Source organism: Asterias rubens, chromosome 14 (assembly GCF_902459465.1).
Source record: "Asterias rubens chromosome 14, eAstRub1.3, whole genome shotgun sequence".
NCBI lineage: Eukaryota > Metazoa > Echinodermata > Asteroidea > Forcipulatida > Asteriidae > Asterias > Asterias rubens.
The window spans coordinates 1305282-1324983 of record NC_047075.1 but is presented as its reverse complement, the minus strand read 5'-3'; the positions used below and the strand labels follow the sequence as shown (position 1 = coordinate 1324983).

Here is a 19702-nt window from a genome sequence, read left to right as displayed (position 1 = left end):
TGATTCACCTTTAACCTTTGACCTATTTCCTTCTTGGATTGAGGGTAATCTCCTGTGTGCACCTTAAGCCCTTGTTTACAAATTGACTAATCCGCATAGCACCTGTTCAACAGGACTACTACATGTATTTGTGTACTCAATGAATTGTAGAGTAAACATTGGATTAAGGAAGCTTAAAGTAAAACCACTTTGCACCAGAGGTGTTTGTAAGAAGTTAAAGGTATGTATTGGGTTATAGATTGGTATTGACCCAATTCACCTGATGTCATAATCAGAAAATCTTGAAACTGCCATACTGGTGGCTAATGAAACTGTGCGTTATTCAATGAAGTGCGCACCAGAGGTGTGTTTGTAAGAAGTTAGGTATGTGTTGGGTTATAGATTGTATTGACCCAATTCACCTGACGTGATAATCAGAAAATCTTGAAACTGCCATACTGGTGGGTAATGAAACTGTGCGTTATTCAATGAAGTGCGCATTTTAGGCGACGCGACGATTACACATAAACCGCACAGTTGCCGCAAGTGACGCGTGTGCGAGGGGTCAATACTCCAATTTTAGCCTTTGAGAAAGGCTCTGCTAGGGTCGAAATGTCCGGCCATTTACTAATTTTTGCACGTGTACCCATAGAATAAGTCTTGGCATGGTTGGCTTGTGCGTAAAGCGCTCGCCTCTCACCAAGGTGACCCCAGTTCGATTCCCGGCCAGGGCCATATGTGAGTTGAGTTGTGCGTTGGTTCTCTGCTGTGCCACCAGGGTTTTCCAGACCATCCACTTTTCCTCCCAAAGGCGCCCTTGCATGCCTGCTTCTCGAACACATTGTAGCCGCGTCCTTGAAAGGATGATTAGCCCCCCCCCCCCCAAATTATAATTATCATGTCTATGGGATATTTTTTGTACCATAAGTCTTTTTGGTTGGTGAGCACTTTGCAACAAAGCAATTTTCCCAAAATTGATGACCATAACAACTTTCTTGGTGCGAAGCAGTGCAGCTGATGATATTATTTTTATGAAAAAAGATTCCCTATGAAAAACAATTGACCACCCCACCTTAAAGTGCAAACATTTGTTGTTGTGCCAACAGCTTAGGCCCATCTCAAACAAGCACTCAAATTTTGCATGAACAAATTTTACTACATGTGTGTAGCAGGAACAGGTAACCAGCCAAAATGCATTGTAGTGCACACTGTATATGACTGGTCCTCTAGAAACTGAGATCCACTTAAAATCAGTCCCATATCCCTTCAGCCCTCCCCCCCCCCCCCCCCCACCTGTCCTTCTTAATGACTTGATTCATCAAAATACCGCAGTGCAGTTGATTGTTTGAAGTAGTACATGTACACTGCACAGACCTTCCACACTTTTCCAACGGTGGGGTGAACTATTTATAGACACATAAGTAATTTATGCACGCTATGTGTTATCCAACCGGGCGTGACGACCATATTTGGCAGTTTGGCAAGTAGAAGAAATTAACATGATTCGGCCTGGGCACACCCTGCATACTGGATGTACCGTACTTAATGAATGAATTGCCACAAACAATATTTATGACTTCTAAGTCTTTATTTTAGATATCAATATAAACCATCCATATAAACCACAAGTTAACGATTGTATGGCATCTGACTGGCACCCTGAACAAAGATATTGACAAAATAGGGACACCGCCAATATAGGGCTAGATAGCTCAGTTGGTAAAGCGCCGGCACGTTAATCCTGAGGTCATTGTTTCGAATCCCACTCTAGTCAATTCTTTGTTCAACCCCTAAAAAAAATTTTTTTTTTGAGTCAGTTTTATATGTAGCTCACATGGGGTTATAATGGGCCCATGGGAAAGGGGGATATTTAGACACTCTGTTTTGACCAGATTTTAAAACTGTTTTATTCATAACAAAGAATGTGATTTTAAAACCTGATCCTACAGGCTTTAACTTCACTCTTGATGGGGCCGAGAATGCTCTATAAGGATACATTTAAATTCATATTATGTAGCTCTATGAAGTTTGCCTTTGTTGTCATGGTTGTGATGCAGTGGTATTAATTTATACCATAAGTCAATAACATTGAAAATGCCACACAGCACAAGTAACCAAAAACATGTTTTTCTCAAATGGAAACTGTCCTTTACAGTGTTTAAACAATTCTTTTTAAAAACAAATTGTGTGTGAACCACAGGAAAGTTTATCCAGTTAAAAAATTCACCTGTAAATGGCATAATGACACTCATCAGCTAACGGGTGTTTGTCAGGCATTTCTGAACCAAATTTCGATCCAATTAATCTAGTTACAATATACTTAATAAAATAAAATGGAAAGGTCACCTTTAAATTTATTTACATTTTATACAGGACTTGAGATCAATTGACTTAGTGTGCATGGAGGTTTTGTTATGCAGTTCTTGAAAGTGCAAGGGCATCAAGACATTTCTCCTCCGTAAAGGACATCTTGTGGAAGTGTCGTGGCTGAGCGTTTAAGATCACCGAATTCAAACTGGTGTTTCTGATCAGTAGAGTGTGGGTTCGAATCCCCAGCCGTGACACTTGTGTCCGTAAGCAAGACACTTGACCATTGCTTTGTCCTTCGGATGGGACGTGAAGCTGTTGGTCCCATGTGTTGTGTAACACATGTAAAAGAACCCAGTGCACTAATCGAAAAGAGAAGGGGTTTGCCCCGGTGTTCCTGGCTGTGGCTGCTTGATGCGCCGTAGCACCTTGTAAACCCTTATAAGGTGCTAACTAATTGGGTCTCAAAATTCATCACTGCAATTACCTATCTTTCTGAAAGTTTGTATATACTCAGCGGCTTGAGTACCTTGTTTTGTAGATACGTGCGCTATCTCTGTGAGGAAAGGTTCAATTTCTGTCAGATAATTTCAAGGGGCACCAAGGCAATGACATCATTTAGCTTGCATTGCCTCCAAGAAGCCGTATGCCTGTATTTGTTTCTGTTGTAACATGCTACATGTTGTACTACGTAACCAAGTCCTGTGTTGTCAGATTTGTGCATGAAAACTGTTATCATCATATCAGTAGGCAATCTGTGTGCCATTAATGCCGTTTTCAATGCTGTACCTTATCTTGATTCAAATGGAGTACCTTGTACCACAGGCCTTTTCATTTTGGACATGTATGTAGATGGACGTCCCCTGATTATAGGTAGGGGTCAGCAAGGGGTCAGCAAGATAACCCAAGGGTCATCGTAACCCTTGTTCACACTACAAGTATTTTCTATGAATTTTATGGGAACACTTGGTTCACACTTGAAGTGCTAACCCTGGGAAACTCCTGGGAAATGGCTAACCTGAGACTTAAAAAAAGTGACCAGGGTTAAAAAGTTTTTTCCACGAAATACTTGGGAAAATTTGGTTCACACTTGAAGTGCTAACCCTGGGAAACTCCTGGGAAATGTCTACCCCTGGTAAACAAAATAACCAGGGTTAGCATCTTTAGGGTTCTCCCCAGGGCCCAATTTCATATCGCTGCTAAGCACAAAAAATTGCTTAGCATGAAATTTCTTCCTTGATTAAAACAGGATTACCAATAAAATTTCCACATGATTTTCAGGATAAGCAAACAACAGCTGAATACCAGTAACGAGCAATATGCAACAAATGGAAACTTGGTTGGTAGTCCTGTTTTTATCAAGGCAGAAATTTCATGCTAAACAAACTTTTGGGCTTAGCAACTCTATGAAATTGGGCCCTGATCTTTTCAAAACTTTACTTTAAATGTTGATTCAAAGAGAGTATAAAGTAAAGAAGTTCTGCAGACAAACTTTTCAAAATAAAGATGTACCAGTACTGTACATAAATGTTATTTACTCATTTGCCTTTTCCAACTTTACTATGGCTGTCATGGATTTGTGTAGCTTTGCACACTACTGTACTAACACAAATATCTGTAACTAACGCAATGAAACATTTCTCCCATCACACACACCCCATCAACCCACAACCCTACCCTCTCCCCACCTCTCACTTCCTTGGTAAACCAATATAAATGTATCATCTTCAGACAGGGAAAGTGTTGTGGAAAGGTTTGCGGTAACACCATGTAATGACTATCTCTAGATGAGTTTGGGTGGTTCTGAAAAGAACCATTGGTTTACGAAAAAAAAACATGTAAACTACTCTGGGTGTTCGTTTCATTTGTCATGGTATAAAAACATGCAATTCCATATCGCCGGTTTTCAAAACAAGACGTCACAATTTTACTGGGGGCTCTAAATCCAATTTAGTCCACCAAAGGCAGCGAGCGGTTCAATCAAATCATTCATGTTTAGATCAGAGGCCATCATTGCGGAAGTGCAATCTGGGGGAAATCTGTACTGGGCAGAACAGTGTATTTTTGTATCTAGCGCTTTGGCAACTTGGCGCTTTATAAATATATTATTATTATTATTATTATTATTATTTTGCTCAGAGTGCTACAACACTGATCATTAAACAAGAACATGAAAATATAGAAACAACATTTAAAGGATTTGGGTACTTTCTGTAACACAAAACACAATGTCCACAGATTTAAGGATTTGGGTACTTTCTGTAACACAAAACACAATGTCCACAGATTTAAGGATTTGGGTACTTTCTGTAACACAAAGCACAATGTCCACAGATTTAAGGATTTGGGTACTTTCTGTAACATAAAACACAATGTCCACAGATTTAAGGATTTGGGTACTTTCTGTAACACAAAGCACAATGTCCACAGATTTAAGGATTTGGGTACTTTCTGTAACACAAAACACAATGTCCACAGATTTACATCATACATGTACTTCCACCAATTGAAGATAATGATACTAGAAAGCGTACCTTACAATATTAGATGCTGAGGTGCTGTAGTGTTTGAGAAATGAGTAAAACAATGTCATGAAAATATGTTTTACATGCTAAAATAATTTTCGTCTCATGATCAGTGAGACGATAATTATTTTCATGACATTTTTTTACTCATTTCTCAAAAACTACAGCACCTCAGCAAGTAATATTTCCAGGAACGCTTTCTACTATCATTATCTTCAAACTGTGTAAGTTAAGTGTAGATCTGTGGACATACTGTGGATCTGTGGACATACTGTGGTCCTGTGGACATACTGTGGATCTGTGGACATACAAAAAGTACATCTATAGACCCTTTAACGATGTTAATTTGTCATTTTACTTTTTTCTTGTTTGATAGGAACCATCGCCCGAACCAGAGAGAGAACCAACACCAGAGCCGGTAGGTTCCTAAAGAACTTCTTATCAATTGAAAGCAAATTTTGATAACCTCCAGGGCCCACTTTCATAGAGACGCGCAAGCAGAAAATATTGCTTAACAATTGTCTGCTAAGCACAAATGAGTAGGGTAACGGTCACAAATTGTACATGTTACATGGTAGTTTGGCTGGTAATTATATTATGGTAAGCATAATTTTGTTGTGCTTAGAAGCTTTTTGTGCTTTCGAGCAGCTCTATGAATTTGGGCCGTGGCCTTGAGTTTCATCTTTGAAAGGGCAAGGCCATTTTCATTTTGCAAAGGGCAAGTCCATTGTAAAAGCTTGAAGGCTCTGAAGGGGCACCAAGACCTGGGGCAACAGAGGCTGTGGCATTTGTGTAATTCCAGGCCTGTAGCCTAAATGTTGCTTCTGAGAATATCAAGTGTTCTGACAAGTGAACTTTTACAGAACCCTTGCTAAGCACATAAACTTGCTAAGCACATAAATGCCACCACAGCACAGGGCACTATGGAAAATGCTGTGGGTGTCTAGGGTTATTTATACGCCTGCAAATTCTTCTTTGCTATTTGTTTTTGGTCCCTTAAGCCCGGTTCATACTGCTTGCGTATACTTCATGTGAAGTGTATTTTCTTGCGTCATAAATAATAATAATAATAACCGTATTTATAACGCGCCTTTTGCCAAAGGATACAAAGCGCCAGGTATTATTACTGCAAGGAGTGGGGCGAATTTTGAGATATAAGACCTAATCATTAAGCACCATGTAATGGTTCACAAGGTGCTGTGGCGCAATATGCTGCCAATCCAGCCAGGAACACTGGGGCGAACCCCTTCTCTTTTCGATAAGTGCACTGGGTTCTTTTACATGCGTTTACACAACACATGGGACCAACGGCTTTACGTCCCATCCGAAGGACGAAGCAATGGTTATGTGTCTTGCTTAAGGACACAAGTGTCACGGCTGGGGATTCGAACCCACACTCTGCTGATCAGAAACACCAGAGTTTGAGTTCGGTGCTCTTAACCGCTCGGCCACGACACTCCCACGATTTGAAGGGCAGAGCATACCAGTCATGCGTCACCAACATTCGCTTCGCATTTGCCATAAGTATGAACCGGGCTTTACTTGTAGTGTAAAGTAATGTACATGTAGGTAAAGCATGAATTGTGAAAGTGTTATTGCATGATTAAAATTTGTAGGAGCCAGAACCGGAACCAGAACCAGTGGTGGAACCGGAACCAATACCGGTAAGAACTCACCCCTATCCTTCTCTTATATTGGGTGCGTTTGATAAGCTTCCCTGGGTCGACCCCGCGGTGCTTACTCGGGTGAGCCCCTGACAAGAGCTAATCGAGCGATCGCACTCGCCCTCTCGTGGTGACGTCATGCACCTCGGTTCATCCCCAAGTGACCCACTCTAAAAGCAGGGCACTGGGGGCTGACCCGGTTAAGCCCCTGGAATGAGGTTAAAGCTATTCGAACAAAACGGGGGCAGACCGGGGTTGACTGAGGGAAGCTTAACGAACGCACCCTATAAGTCATACATGTAGGTCACATGTCAAAGGTCACAGGTCATATCTACATCCTTATGAACTGTGAGGGGGATAACCCTGTTTCAGCCCCAGGAGTAGGTGGCAATGTGCCCATGGTGACCGTGAGGTGTTGCCCTCATCTTTTTAAGAGTTTTATCCTTTTAGTTTAAATTGTTTGTAATTTTTTTTTTTTATGTGAATTGCCAAATAAATAATAATAATAATCTTTAATTGGTCGTGCATGGCCTTGTGATATGGCGTGATCTCTCATTAAAAAAATTAATAATATCTGGAGCTATACTTTCCATCTTTATGTTAAATGGAAGAGAATGAGGTTTGTACTTTCATCTTTAAGCTCTAAACTCATTTTTATTTACACAATAAATGAATATCTTTGTTGTAGCATCTATCTTATAACTTGCATGATAATTCTTTAGGAGCCCGAACCAGTTCCAGAACCAGAACCTGTGGTAGTAGAACCAGAACCAGAACCGGTAAGAACTAGAATTCAACCCACCATAACTAAGGCCAAATAAAAAAAATACCAGTTGATCGTCCCCTCCCTCATCCTTTTTTTGACACCGCATCCTTTTTGTATTTTTTTTTAAGAAGACCAATTTTATGTGTATTTCTCAGTTAACTTACTTATCTTTCAAAAACTTGTTACTACTTAAAGTAAGTGGTGACTTTTAACTGAAAAATTGGTGGCCATAGTTTGAATTAACGGATTAGCGGATGGTATAGAAATTAGACTGGACTACTACTTTAGCTTATAGGATCGTAATTAACTGTACTGCTGCGGAGTCAGTTCTGAATTGGTCTCAACGTTTCGACTAGCTTGCTCTAGTCATCGTCAGGAGACTGAATCTAAATGTAGTTACTATTTTAGAAGAAATTTTCCTCCTTCAAATATGGGAATATCTGGCGAGATCACTTCAAGGTTTGATTTTTTACAAAACTTATTTTGGAAGAAAATTGTCCTTCAAATATGGGAACATAAGGTGAGATCAGTTTAATTTATGCAAATTTTTGCATGACAACACTTTAGGAACCTGAACCAGAACCTGCAGTAGAACCAGAACCTGAACCAGAACCTGCAGTAGAACCAGAACCTGAACCTATTGTACAGGTTGCTCCAGAACCGGTAAGGAGAATTTCCTCTCCAGTTCTTCACCACCTAACCTCCAATATTCTCACACTAACCCACCACTACCATTGAAGAAGGAAAGAGGCTAAAGTGGAACATCCTTTTCATCTGACAACTAACACCTGTTATCTCTTTGTAACTCCTATTCTAACTTTATTGGATCATACTCAAACCAGTTGGGCTGCTGACTGCCTAAATATGCTCACACTAACCCACAGTATGATAACACCACTACCATAGCAAAAGGAGAGAGGCTGAAAGTGAAACATCCTTTTCATCTGACAACTAACACCTGTTATCTACATGTAATTCTTCTTTAAAACTCTATGACACCACCAGGGCTGTATAGCATTACTTGAAATCTCCAAGAGGCTGAAATGAAACATCTTTTTCATCTGACAACTAACAACTGTTATCTACATATAATTTCTTAACAAACAAGCGTGTTTCTTATGGTACATGTATGGTGGATTAACACATAACTCCAAACACATATTTTCAAACTCCAAATTGTTATCTCCATTTCTACAACTAACAACATTGTTTAAAAACCTTGAAACAAATTTCCCACAATTAAACAACTTTTACGATCTTCATTTCTGCAACTAACAACAATGTTTAAAACATTTTAACATATTCATGACATTAACAAACCTCCACATTCATGTCCCTGTATTCAGAAATTGATGTAACAAAAGTAGTAGAATTTGGCTTAAAGCAACTGACATAGAGAGTCAAATAACAAGGCTTTTCTTATTAGTTAACATATTTTAAAGGTTTCCGTTTGGTTCCACCTAACAACGAATGTTGTTCAATTTAAACAAATATCGCCTTCACAACATTCTTGGTGTCCAAGAAAATACCAGCATTTCTACTAAAAATTCCTAAGATTCCAGAATGTTGGAAGTTCAAAGTTAACAACCGTCATGAATGAGTTTCTTGTTTCTAAAAATAGAAGACTTTCTATAAATAGAAGACCTTCTATAAATAGTTTGCATTGAACCTTGGGATTCAATCGCACAACTCTAAATCTAAGACTGTTACAAAAAATGTCGGTCTATAACTTTGTTTAAGTGAAGGTTTCAAACTGTTTTCCTTTGTGTGCACATTTGTTTGAAATGATTACTTTTGTCATATTCAGTTTTATTCAAAACTAACATGGTGTCTTTGAGGTGTCGTACATAAAATCTGAATTAAAACTACTTCATTATGGTACACTAACCTTACTTTCAATCAAATGTCTTCAGCATCTATTTGTTTTGTTTCAACAATCTTCTACAGTCAACTTTTACTTCCTGTTCCAAATTTCACTCTCAGAATTCAAATAATAGTTTTGTTCAAAGCTGATTTCTGTTTTATGCAGAAACGTTAACAACTACCTACAAATAAACCTGGGAAACATAGCTGCCTTAATACATGAACAAAACATTTCATGGTAATTTCATTTTAAGGCAGACAATAATCAGTCCTGATTCTTAATTTCTTAAAAGAGCTAGGGCACTAAGGCATTTTATCCTTGGTTAAGGGCACCTCTATGAGGAAATTGTACATTTCTATTGGGACATTTAAAGGGGCAGCAAGACAATGCCGAGGGCAGCCAAGGCATTTGCCTCTGTGAAGTATCAAGCCTGAAACTGGAATGTTTCAAGGGGCATCAAGGCATTGAACAGAGGCAATTGCTCAAGTTGCCTCCATGAAGCATCAGGCCGAAATAGTGTACGTATGAATACAAAGGTACCACACAAAAATTGCATACGCTCGGCTCGTATTTGTCATGAAGTGTTGTCACAAATTATGCCACACACAAACAAAATTAAGGAAACTATTTGACAACATCGATAAATAAAACTGATGCATTTACAAATTGCTAACAAAAACTTAAACATTTCACAATACAAGAAAAATAAAACATGCCAAGAAACTTCTCTAACAATTCCATAGGAACCAGAACCAGAAAGAGAGCCCACTCCAGAACCAGAGAGAGAACCAACCCCAGAACCGGTAAGATAACGAGCCACCACCTCTAAACATCAACAGGTGGTTTTTATTCTGCGGTGGAAGGGAATACTAAACTGTGTTATTAAAAATGCAAAATGGTGGTCCGAGAAGAAGGTATTGCTGTAGTGATAGTAGTAAATGAAAATTGGTTGAAAATTTAGAGAGTCTACTCCAGAAGAGGGAGTCAACCCCAGAACCGGTAAGATAACGAGCATCAACAGGTGGTTTTTATTCAGCGGTAGAAGAAAATACTAAACTGTGTTGTCAAAACGCAGAATGGTGTAATAAAATGCAAAATGTTGACAATAAAATGGTCGTCTGGGAAGAAAGTATCGCCGTGGTTTAAAAATAAAATACAAGTGGTTAAAATATTGACTGAAATTTGTTTTTCTATTTGGCTGATTGCACAAACAGTTAAAGACACTTAACACTATTGGTAATTGTCAAAGACCAATCTTCTCACTTGGTGTATCTCAACATATGCAAAATATAACAAACCTGTGATAGTTTGAGCTCAAACGGTCGTCGAAGTTGGGAATAATAATGAAAGAAAAACCAACCCTGTCACACGAAGTTGTGTGCTTTCATATGCTTGATTTCGAGACCTCAAATTCTAAATCTGAGGTCTCGAAATCAAATTCGTGGAAAATTACTTCTTTCTCTAAAACAACATTACTTCAGAGGGAGCCGTTTCTCACAATGTTTTATACCATCAACCTCTCCCAATTACTTGTTACCTAGTAAGGTTTTATGCTAATAATTATTTCGAGTAATTACCAATAGTGTCCATTGCCTTTAACCAAATGATAACAGTTGCATTTTCCTATGGCTAACTTTGAAATTGCAAAGGGTGAGAGATTTTAATAATTTATGAAGGTTTGTAGCTTAGCAGCTTAAGTTACTAACAATGTTTATTTATATCTATGTGCATGTCGTAGATTAAATTGGTAATTGTTGCATGTTTTTGAAATTGCAAAGGTGATAGTTGTTTATGAGAGATTTTAATAATTTATGAAGGTTTGTAGCTTTGCAGCTTAAATTACTAACAATATATATTGATGTCTATGTGGTTGATTAAAGAAAAGGTTATTTAGGTTTAATCTGCGCTTTTCAAAAGTTAGGATTTATCAACTGTAAGGCGTGAAATTCGCTCAGGTGTTTTTAAAATTCATTCAATTTTGAAGGTCCCCTTCTAACACTTCATTTGCACCCTAAACCACTCATAAACTCCTCCTTAAATACCGCTTTTTAAAATGTTCACCAAGGATGTAGAATCATTTTCCTGACAGTATCTAGCAATCTCCCTCAGTAGCCACCTTCAAAATTTAATTAATATCTTGCCTTTTTTTAACACACTGGACACTATTGGTATTTGTTCTTCACAGTTGGTGTATCTCAACTTATGAATAAAATAAAAAACCTGTGAAAATTTGAGCTCAATCGGTCATCAAAGTTGCGCGATAATAATGAAAGAAAAAACACCATTGTGTGCTTTCAGATGCTTGATTTCGAGACCTCAAATTCTAAATCTGAGGTCTCAAAATCAAATTCTTGGAAAATTACTTCTTTCTCAAAAACTACATTACTTCAGAGGGAGCCGTTTCTCACAATGTTTCACACTACCAACCTCTCCCCATTACTCGTTACCAAGGAAGGTTTTTTGATAATAATTATTTTGAGTAAATACCAATAGTGTCCACTGCCTTTAGAGAGGTTAGTGAGTTATGAGTATCGGATTGCCACCTGCAGGATTTAATTATTTGATTGATTGCTTCTGAGTCTTTAAAGCTGTGACTCAAGTCGGAGTCTTCGGACACGAGTCATTAAACTCTTCTATTTTGCTGTTTTCTTCAACTCCAAGGTTCCAGAAAAGTTTGCCAATAAGGATCATAGAAACTGGTCATGGTTTTGATCGAGTGTGTAATTGATTAACTAATATTAACTTTCAGGACTATCCCTCTTTATCTTTCTTCCAGGAGCCAGCACCTGTAGTCGTCAGACCCCCAACCCCTGAACCAGCCCCTAAGCCTGCGGACGAACCCGACCATGCAAAGAGTAGGGCGCCCCCGCCCCCTGAACCCGTTAAACCTCAGAAGGAAGCACCAGCTAAGGCTGCACCGCCGCCCGCACCTGCACCTAGTGAGGTAAGTCTGGGTACCATCCTCAAGTTCTCTGTGTACAATGGTGATATGGTATACTGATTCCCATCTACCAACAAGTGACCAGACTGTTTGGACCATTTTTATATTTAAGTTCTTTTATGAGATATGGGCTAACATTTCAAGGCCGAACGTCCACTTGAAGGTGATTGGGCTATTGACTCAAATCAACTGTAACCAGGGGTATGTTGCCACCTATTTCTGGGGCTACTCGAGGATGTAGGCATGGGTATCGTCCACTAGGAGCCTGGTTGGTAGAGCAGAATCATAGAGTTAGAACTAGAGGGCACACTGGCCTATATACGCGACTCGGCATGTGGGCAGGCGACCATTTTCTAAGTTGAACAAAAAGGCATTGCATAGCGTGTGTTTGTGCGGCCATTTTGTAAGTTGAAAAAACAGCATCGCGTAGCGTTCAATAAACACAAACTCCAACGTGTGTTTCTTATTCATCGTGCGTATAGAATGGTGCGCGTGTCTTCTTGCGGTCCTGTCGCGTTTGTGCAAGAAGCATCACCAGTGTGCCCTCTAGTTCTTGTACATAACTCTATGGTTGCCACCTACTCTAGGGGCTACTCAAGGATGAAGGCATCTGGGGTTTCATCCACTAGGAGCCTGGTTGGTAGAGCAGAATGCACTACCTTCACAACTTTTTACAGAGCATTTATGATCAAGTGCCTTGCTCAAGGGCACCAGCATTACGACTCAACCCACATTCTGCTTGCCAGAAACACCAGAGTCCAGTGTTTTGTGTTAGTAACATCTATACATTGTACATGGCCGAGCTCTGGTGTTGTCAGCAGCAGAGTGTAGACTCGAATCCTGGTCATTTTACTTGGGCTCTTCAGCGAGGCACTTAACTGTAATTGCTTTCGTAAACAAGTTGGGGAGGTAGTGCATTCTGCTCTACCAGCCAGGCTTCTAGTAGATGATACCCAAGCCTACATCCTTACGGACTGTGAAGAGGGTAACCCTGTTTCAGCCACAGGAGTAGGTGGCTTCTAGTAGATGATACCCAAGCCTACATCCTTACGGACTGTGAAGAGGGTAACCCTGTTTCAGCCCCAGGAGTAGGTGGCTCCTATTGGATGATACCCAAGCCTACATCCTTACGGACTGTGAAGAGGGTAACCCTGTTTCAACCACAGGAGTAGGTGGCTTCTAGTAGATGATACCCAAGCCGACATCCTTGCGGACTTTGAAGAGGGTAACCCTGTTTCAGCCACAGGAGTAGGTGGCTCCTAGTGGATGATACCCAAGCCTACATCCTTACGGACTGTGAAGAGGGTAACCCTGTTTCAGCCACAGGAGTAGGTGGCCCTAGGACAGTCGTCCGTGGTCTTGTGATGTTAGGGGATCTCTCAACAAAAACTGTTAAATAAACAATAATCTGTTACAAATGTTTATACTTTGTTGGTTCTCGCTTTCTTCAAAACATAGGGAAGTCTGGATTTATCTGATATGGCCAAAGCAAGAGCTCTAGCGGCCGGCAAGAAGAAGAAGAAGGCAGCATCCAGCGCCGACTGGAGGACGAAATACAACGCTTTCCAGAACTTGTAAGACTTACCGACAATTTAGTCTAATTTCTGTTTGTAGTTTTTATTTTTAAAGTAGCTGCCGTGGCCCTCTCTTGCTAAAATAAGTCGGGCATACTCACAAAATGTATTAGGTATTTACACTGGTGATGATTCGACTTCACAAAATGAATTCATTACTTATTTTTTGAGGGGGCACGGTCGCAGTTTTATTTTACAAGGTTTTGTGGATGTCTCATCAGTTATAGTGACAAGTTTTGTTTTGATTTTGTCTGTAATTTTATAAGGTCATCAGTTACAATCCAACTCTACATAATCTTAAAACAAAATGAGAATGGAGTTGTTAAGACGCTGTTAATTGAATTTGGGTGTTTTTTCCGTTAAGGAAAGCAAGATGGTTTTTCAAAAAAAAGTAAATCATGAAAAGAACTTGCCTGTCACAATGTTCATTATTTTTTTCCTGCAAGTTAAGAAAGATTTTGTCTGCCCCATGTCTGGATCTTTGTGAAATTTGCACATTTTGGACAAGCCTGGATTTATACAAAAGCCATGTGGGGTGTAAAGCCTGGATCATACAAGAGTTGACGTCACTGTATGTGCGCAGTGGATACTCGGTAGATAGTTGAGCACAGTATAACTTAAGTGAACTGTTTGTTGCGAAATTCTGTGGTCAAATTCACTTTGAACTCGCATGACCTTTGAACCAGGCGTTAATCACTGAGGTTTTGGTCTTGAGGCCTGATTGAAATATTGCACCAGACTTTGATTATTATTTTCATTTTGAATGCGAGTACACTTTGTAGTCGGCAATTCCGCATCGGCGATAACATTTCTTTGTTCTGAAAGATTGATACTTCTAAAAAGATAAGACTTGTGGACAAGTCGTTAAATGTGGCGGTGCATGCTCTAACGTCTATTTATTGCTTTCTCCTGACTACTGCCTCACGGGGGTTGTAGTTGCAAGGGCAGCAGTTTTGCGCGGAGCAGTAGTCTTGCGAGAGTACTGTTGCGAGAGAGTTGTTAGCACTATTAAGTTGATTCTTCAGGGGTCTCAAAAAATCAATTTCTCTTATGTTCGCTACAAGATTGTACACTTATTGCCAAAGGGATGACTACTGCCCAAAGGGGCCGTAGTGCTGAAGCAAAAGCCTTGCGCGTAGCAGTAATGTCGCGAGAGTATAGTTGCGAGAGAGTTATTAACGCTATCACCCAACGATCATTTAACAACTTTTCAACAAGTCCAGTTAAGATAAGCAGAAAAAAAAATGAAATTGAATAACTCAGAGTTTGATTCCAAATGTCTTGGGTAAAATTTATTGACATTTTTTTATTAGTTGTTATGTTTGCACTTTTTTTTCGTTTTTTGATTTTTCGTTTTCTTTCATTTCCAATTTAAAAAAACCGAATATTTCCAGTTTAAGAAAACTTATTCTCTACGAACAGTTGACAACTACTATCTTTATTTCATTGTATTCAGCATTCCAATTTGGGATAGATATAGTATTCAACAATGAAGAGATATGCACATTTTTGAAAATAATTTCACCAATGTATAGTTTATTTTAAAATTTCAGTGGTGTTACGTATATATGCAAGAATTCAGAAATTAGTTTAAATTACAGAATAATGTTTAATGGACACAAGGTTTACTACGGAGTATTTTTCTAGCAGTTGTAAAGTTGTACAAATCAAAGGAAATGATGAAAAAACAGAAGAAGTTTGTTTATGTTTTCAGAGACTGGGCCCAATTTCATGGTTCCGCTTTCCAACGAACTCTGCGCTTGCGATTACCATTCTACGCTTACTGTACAAGCGTGGAATTTCTGTGCTAGCTTTGAAGCGAAGAATGCCTAGAAACATGAGTATGCAGGCGTGTAAACAAATAGTCAATGTTTACCCAGGAAATACGCTTGACATAAGCGCGAACTTCCCTGCCACCGTAAGCGACAATTGTTTGCTTACGGTAGGCAGAGCCATGAAATTTTGCCCTGATATTAGGCACTATGCAAACATTCCACAGAAAGTTATTTTGTTGTATTTTTTATTGTATTCATTGCTGCTTCCAACATTCATGAGTTGAATGTGTCTTCAATTTCTAGCGAAATTTATCAGAAATTATTTGTTCAAATGATTTTCATAGAATTGTCATTCACGAAGAATGTAGGGCCAATCAGAAAGTATTCATAAACTGACCAATCAGATGATCTCCATTGAGAATGAGCCAATCAAAATTATCCTTGAGCATTGCATGTTAAAATAATCTTTATAAGGAGAAGCCATTTTGAAAAAGCAATAAATTATGTGTGAAGGTTTGAGAAAGAAAGAGTTGTGTATTCGTCTTAAAAGCAATAATTAAAACTTGTGTCTAGCACCCACATGCAAATCTGTGGCTGGTACAACTTCAACAACTTAGGCTAAGCCTATTGCTTAGTTGGTAACCTGTGAGAAGGATTATATTGAAAAACAGTCATTACATGTCATGTAAGGTACCAGTCATACCAGTGAGAAACAGGCATTACATGTTATGCAGAGCACCAGTGACAAAGATGCATTACATGTTATGCAGGGAACCAGTCCAAAACTTAAGCATTACATGTTGTGTACCATACCAGTGAGAAACAGGCATTACATGTTATGCAGAGTACCAGTCAAAACAAAGACATAACATGTTTTTTTGCCTGGTAACCTTGGTGTCTGTACTTAGAAGATTTGTCTGCTGAAACAGCCCCTAATGAAAATGGACCACGTAATGGGAATGCTCCATTAAAGAAAGAGGCTAAAAATAACACATCCTTTTTTTATCTGGCAACTCACACCTGTTATCTCTATGTAATTCTTGAAACAGAGGACCTCATTGGATCATGCACAAACCAGTGGGGCTGCTGACTGCCAGGCAAATTAACTGCTCATCCATTAAGTTTAATGACCCAAGTAATTCATTGTAGACACACTCGCTCACTGAAAAGGATGTATACTCAATTTGTGTGTGATCATACTCGGAAACTTTTTAATGGAGCTGTCCCATAATAAAGAGTTTTTACTAACAACTTTCGATTTGTTTCTACCCAGGAAATAAAATGGAATGCGTGCAGCGTGATCGTTGCGTGCACACAGTCCACACTTCAACCATGACGGACTTGTAAAGTATTGTCACTCCATTTTATAACTTCGTAATTCATCTTTTCCTCTCCTTTTTTGTCATTTTTTTTAATTTGCTTAATCATATTCCTTTCAGCTTGAATTTTTGCTTTGCTTTTTTTTTCCTGACTTATTTTTAAACACAACACAACAAACCATAATGTTTTTGCTGACGATGAAAACAAATAATCAATGCAAGAAATGTAGACGAATGCAGGTTACTTTATGAGGAAAAAAATCATGTCTTGGTAGAAATAATCTTTGTGATTATCTTGCAGAGAGAAAGTGCAAAGAAAGTTAATTTTTTGGTGGCAAAAAGCTGCTTGTGAGTCAAGTAGAACAGCAACGCCAGAGGCACTTGACTAGATTTGGCTGGGCGCTATAGTTGACAGTGTGGTAGTTTCTGAGGCCTGGTCTCAGTCTTGAGACTGGTTCAAGACCCTTTTCTGCAGTCTTAGGTCTCGCCTTGGTCTCGGACTGCAAAAGTCTCAGTCTCGGAAGAGTTGATCTCGATTTTAGGACGTTGGTCTTAGTCCTGGTCTCGGACTTCCAGGTCTCGACCACAAAAAAAGATAATTGGTTAATTGACTTGTTGCGGATAAAATAAGCCCTGTTTTTGTTACTTTTTCGAATTCACTGTCCGTCCATGACTGTACCCCCAACCTTCTACCTCCCCCCCAAAAAAAATACCGGGCGTGCCTCTGTTAATTTTTTTAATCAGAAATACTGAGTTTTGCCTTGGTTTTTGAAATAACGTGATTCTAATTTTCGTTGTCTGGTTGGCTGTTTACTTCGATATGTATTACTGCATGTAGTGTGTTTGTGTGGTTTAGGCATAGAGCAAGGGTCCTTGCTCTATGGTTTAAGCAAATCCACAGTCACCCTCCCAGTGCGGTGGCTCCACATGTAATCGCTGGCAAGTGTTGAATGAAAGTGGTGTACTATTTGCATGTTGTGTTTCGCTGGTTGTGCAAAATTGTTTTCCATTTTGAGGTATGTTGCTGAAGACCCTGTTTTTGCAGCAAGATGTCGATGGTTGTTTGTCTGTCTGTGATATTCCCAGTTTCTGTCCGTGTTGTATCAGTCGCCAGTCTTAACTTTGGCTGGTAATCAGTCATCTAACACTGATGGAGTATAGTTAAAGCGGATAACCGGTCGCACTCTAAGTCTTGTTCTTGTCTCCCCAAGGCATATTAAACGAAACTCTGTTGATGGTACTTACAGAAATCCATCTCTGCTAAAGTCGTTTTTGATACAATTGCATACGTCATCCCTCCCACAACCTTTCCTGTCCTCTACCTTTCAAAATCACTCTGGCCACATTGCATAAAGCTGTTAACTGCTAAGCAGATTTGTGGTGCTTGTTATGGCAGAAAACGTGTGTAAGCACCAGTATAAATTTATTCCATTGTTGCATCACACATCTGAGCTCAAATTTATCGAGCTGCTTAGCACAAAAAGTAGCTAAGCACAATGAAGTCCTTGCTTAGTAAAATCAGAATACCGGCCAAGACTCCACTCAATTGTTATGCTAAGTAAACCACAGCTAAATACCAGTCACAAGCAATGTATATGGCATGATATTTTTGCCAGTAACATGTGTAAAATAAGCGAGCTATTTTCGTGCTTAAGCAAATTTTTTGCTGAAGCAGCTCAATGGAATTGGGCCCTATTTACATAAACTGCTGTCAAGTAAGCAGTAAACAAGCAAGGTGGGCACAGTAAAAACATTATGTCTGCGGACATTGTTGTTGAAATTTGTCCAAGAGCACACATTCATTTTCGCTCAAATCACCCCCACCCCCCCCCCCCAAAAAAAAAAAGAAAAAGAAAAAAAGAATTCAATATCCAGTGAAATTTTGTTTCAAAATGTTTTGTTCACGTGGACGATGTAAATATCAAATTAATGAAGTTGTATGCACTGCTTTAGATTTGAACATCTTGCCTTAGCTACACGCATAGCGCACTCTGTAGTCATTCCACTTCACACGTTCGAGTCATTTTGTTATTTTTACCATAAGCCTCAAAAGTAGAAACATGATCATGTCATGAATAATTAATTTGTTCATTCACAATTCCATTTGGTTGTAATTTAAAATATTATTAGCGTAAAAAAACAAACATTTTGAGTTTTTATAGAGGTTAACAATAATCACAAAGTTATTCATGTTTATTTTCTGAATGAAATTAAAAACTGCATTTAAAAATTTGATGAATTTTTCATAAGGTTATGAAATAGCAAATTACTTGCGAATAATTTTGTCCGAAAGTGACCTTTATGTTAATCTTTGTTTTCAGTATATGTTTGAGTTTCTTTGACTAAATTTAGTTGCAATTGACGATTTAAAAATGATTGACACAATGAATTAGATTCTGTAAATATTCATATAACAAGCTTTTCAATCTGACCAAATGTATATGCATGAATGTAATTCGCATCTGTTTTCTCATTGTAAACTTGTAGCCGATGAAAGGTGCACAATCGAATAACAACTTTTCCTAGTTTTTCTTTGGCTATTTTATTGCGATGGCGAAACACAATCCTACTAATTGTTTGTTTAAACTTTGAAAACAAGTTATGTAATAACACATCGACTCTTTCTGTTTTTATGGACATTTCCCCTTAATTGAAACATAAATAAGTGAATTCAACTTTTTGTTTCAACAGTAATAACAATGTTCAGAAGGGCTTGACGCTGACTTTTTTCTCTAATTAGACAAAATTTGAAGCGGAGAGTTGCCTGGCTGCTCTTTTCAGAACTTGATGGAAAACCTGTTGACCAAATTTCTTTATAATATATGTTACTGTCAGCTGTTTTGTTTTAATTAATCTGAATATATTTGCATGATTTTGTTATAAATAATAATGTGATTTGTTGTAATTTTTTGTATGAATAACCTAGAAGTTGCATGCCCTTAAAAAAAATAGAAAGACTATGCTGTGGTGTTTAATAGTACTAGAAAT

General features: G+C 38.7%; 1 protein-coding gene across 5 annotated transcripts in view; it reads left to right on the top strand.

The window, feature by feature from the left end:
- Nucleotides 1-17573, top strand: part of LOC117299231 (protein TsetseEP-like) — a 34747-nt gene extending 17174 nt beyond the window's left edge. For 2 of the 5 annotated variants that reach the window (XM_033782703.1, XM_033782699.1), the window contains 8 exons: nt 5188-5229; nt 6428-6475; nt 7198-7254; nt 7809-7904; nt 9849-9908; nt 11882-12049; nt 13505-13620; nt 16669-17573. In XM_033782703.1, coding sequence (XP_033638594.1) covers nt 5188-5229; nt 6428-6475; nt 7198-7254; nt 7809-7904; nt 9849-9908; nt 11882-12049; nt 13505-13620; nt 16669-16675 — 594 coding nt within the window. In that variant the 3' untranslated portion in view covers nt 16676-17573. The remainder of the gene's footprint in view (nt 1-5187; nt 5230-6427; nt 6476-7197; nt 7255-7808; nt 7905-9848; nt 9909-11881; nt 12050-13504; nt 13621-16668) is intronic. The other 3 variants (XM_033782700.1, XM_033782701.1, XM_033782702.1) reach the window with 3 other exon arrangements.
- The last annotated feature ends 2129 nt before the right edge of the window (nt 17574-19702 follow it).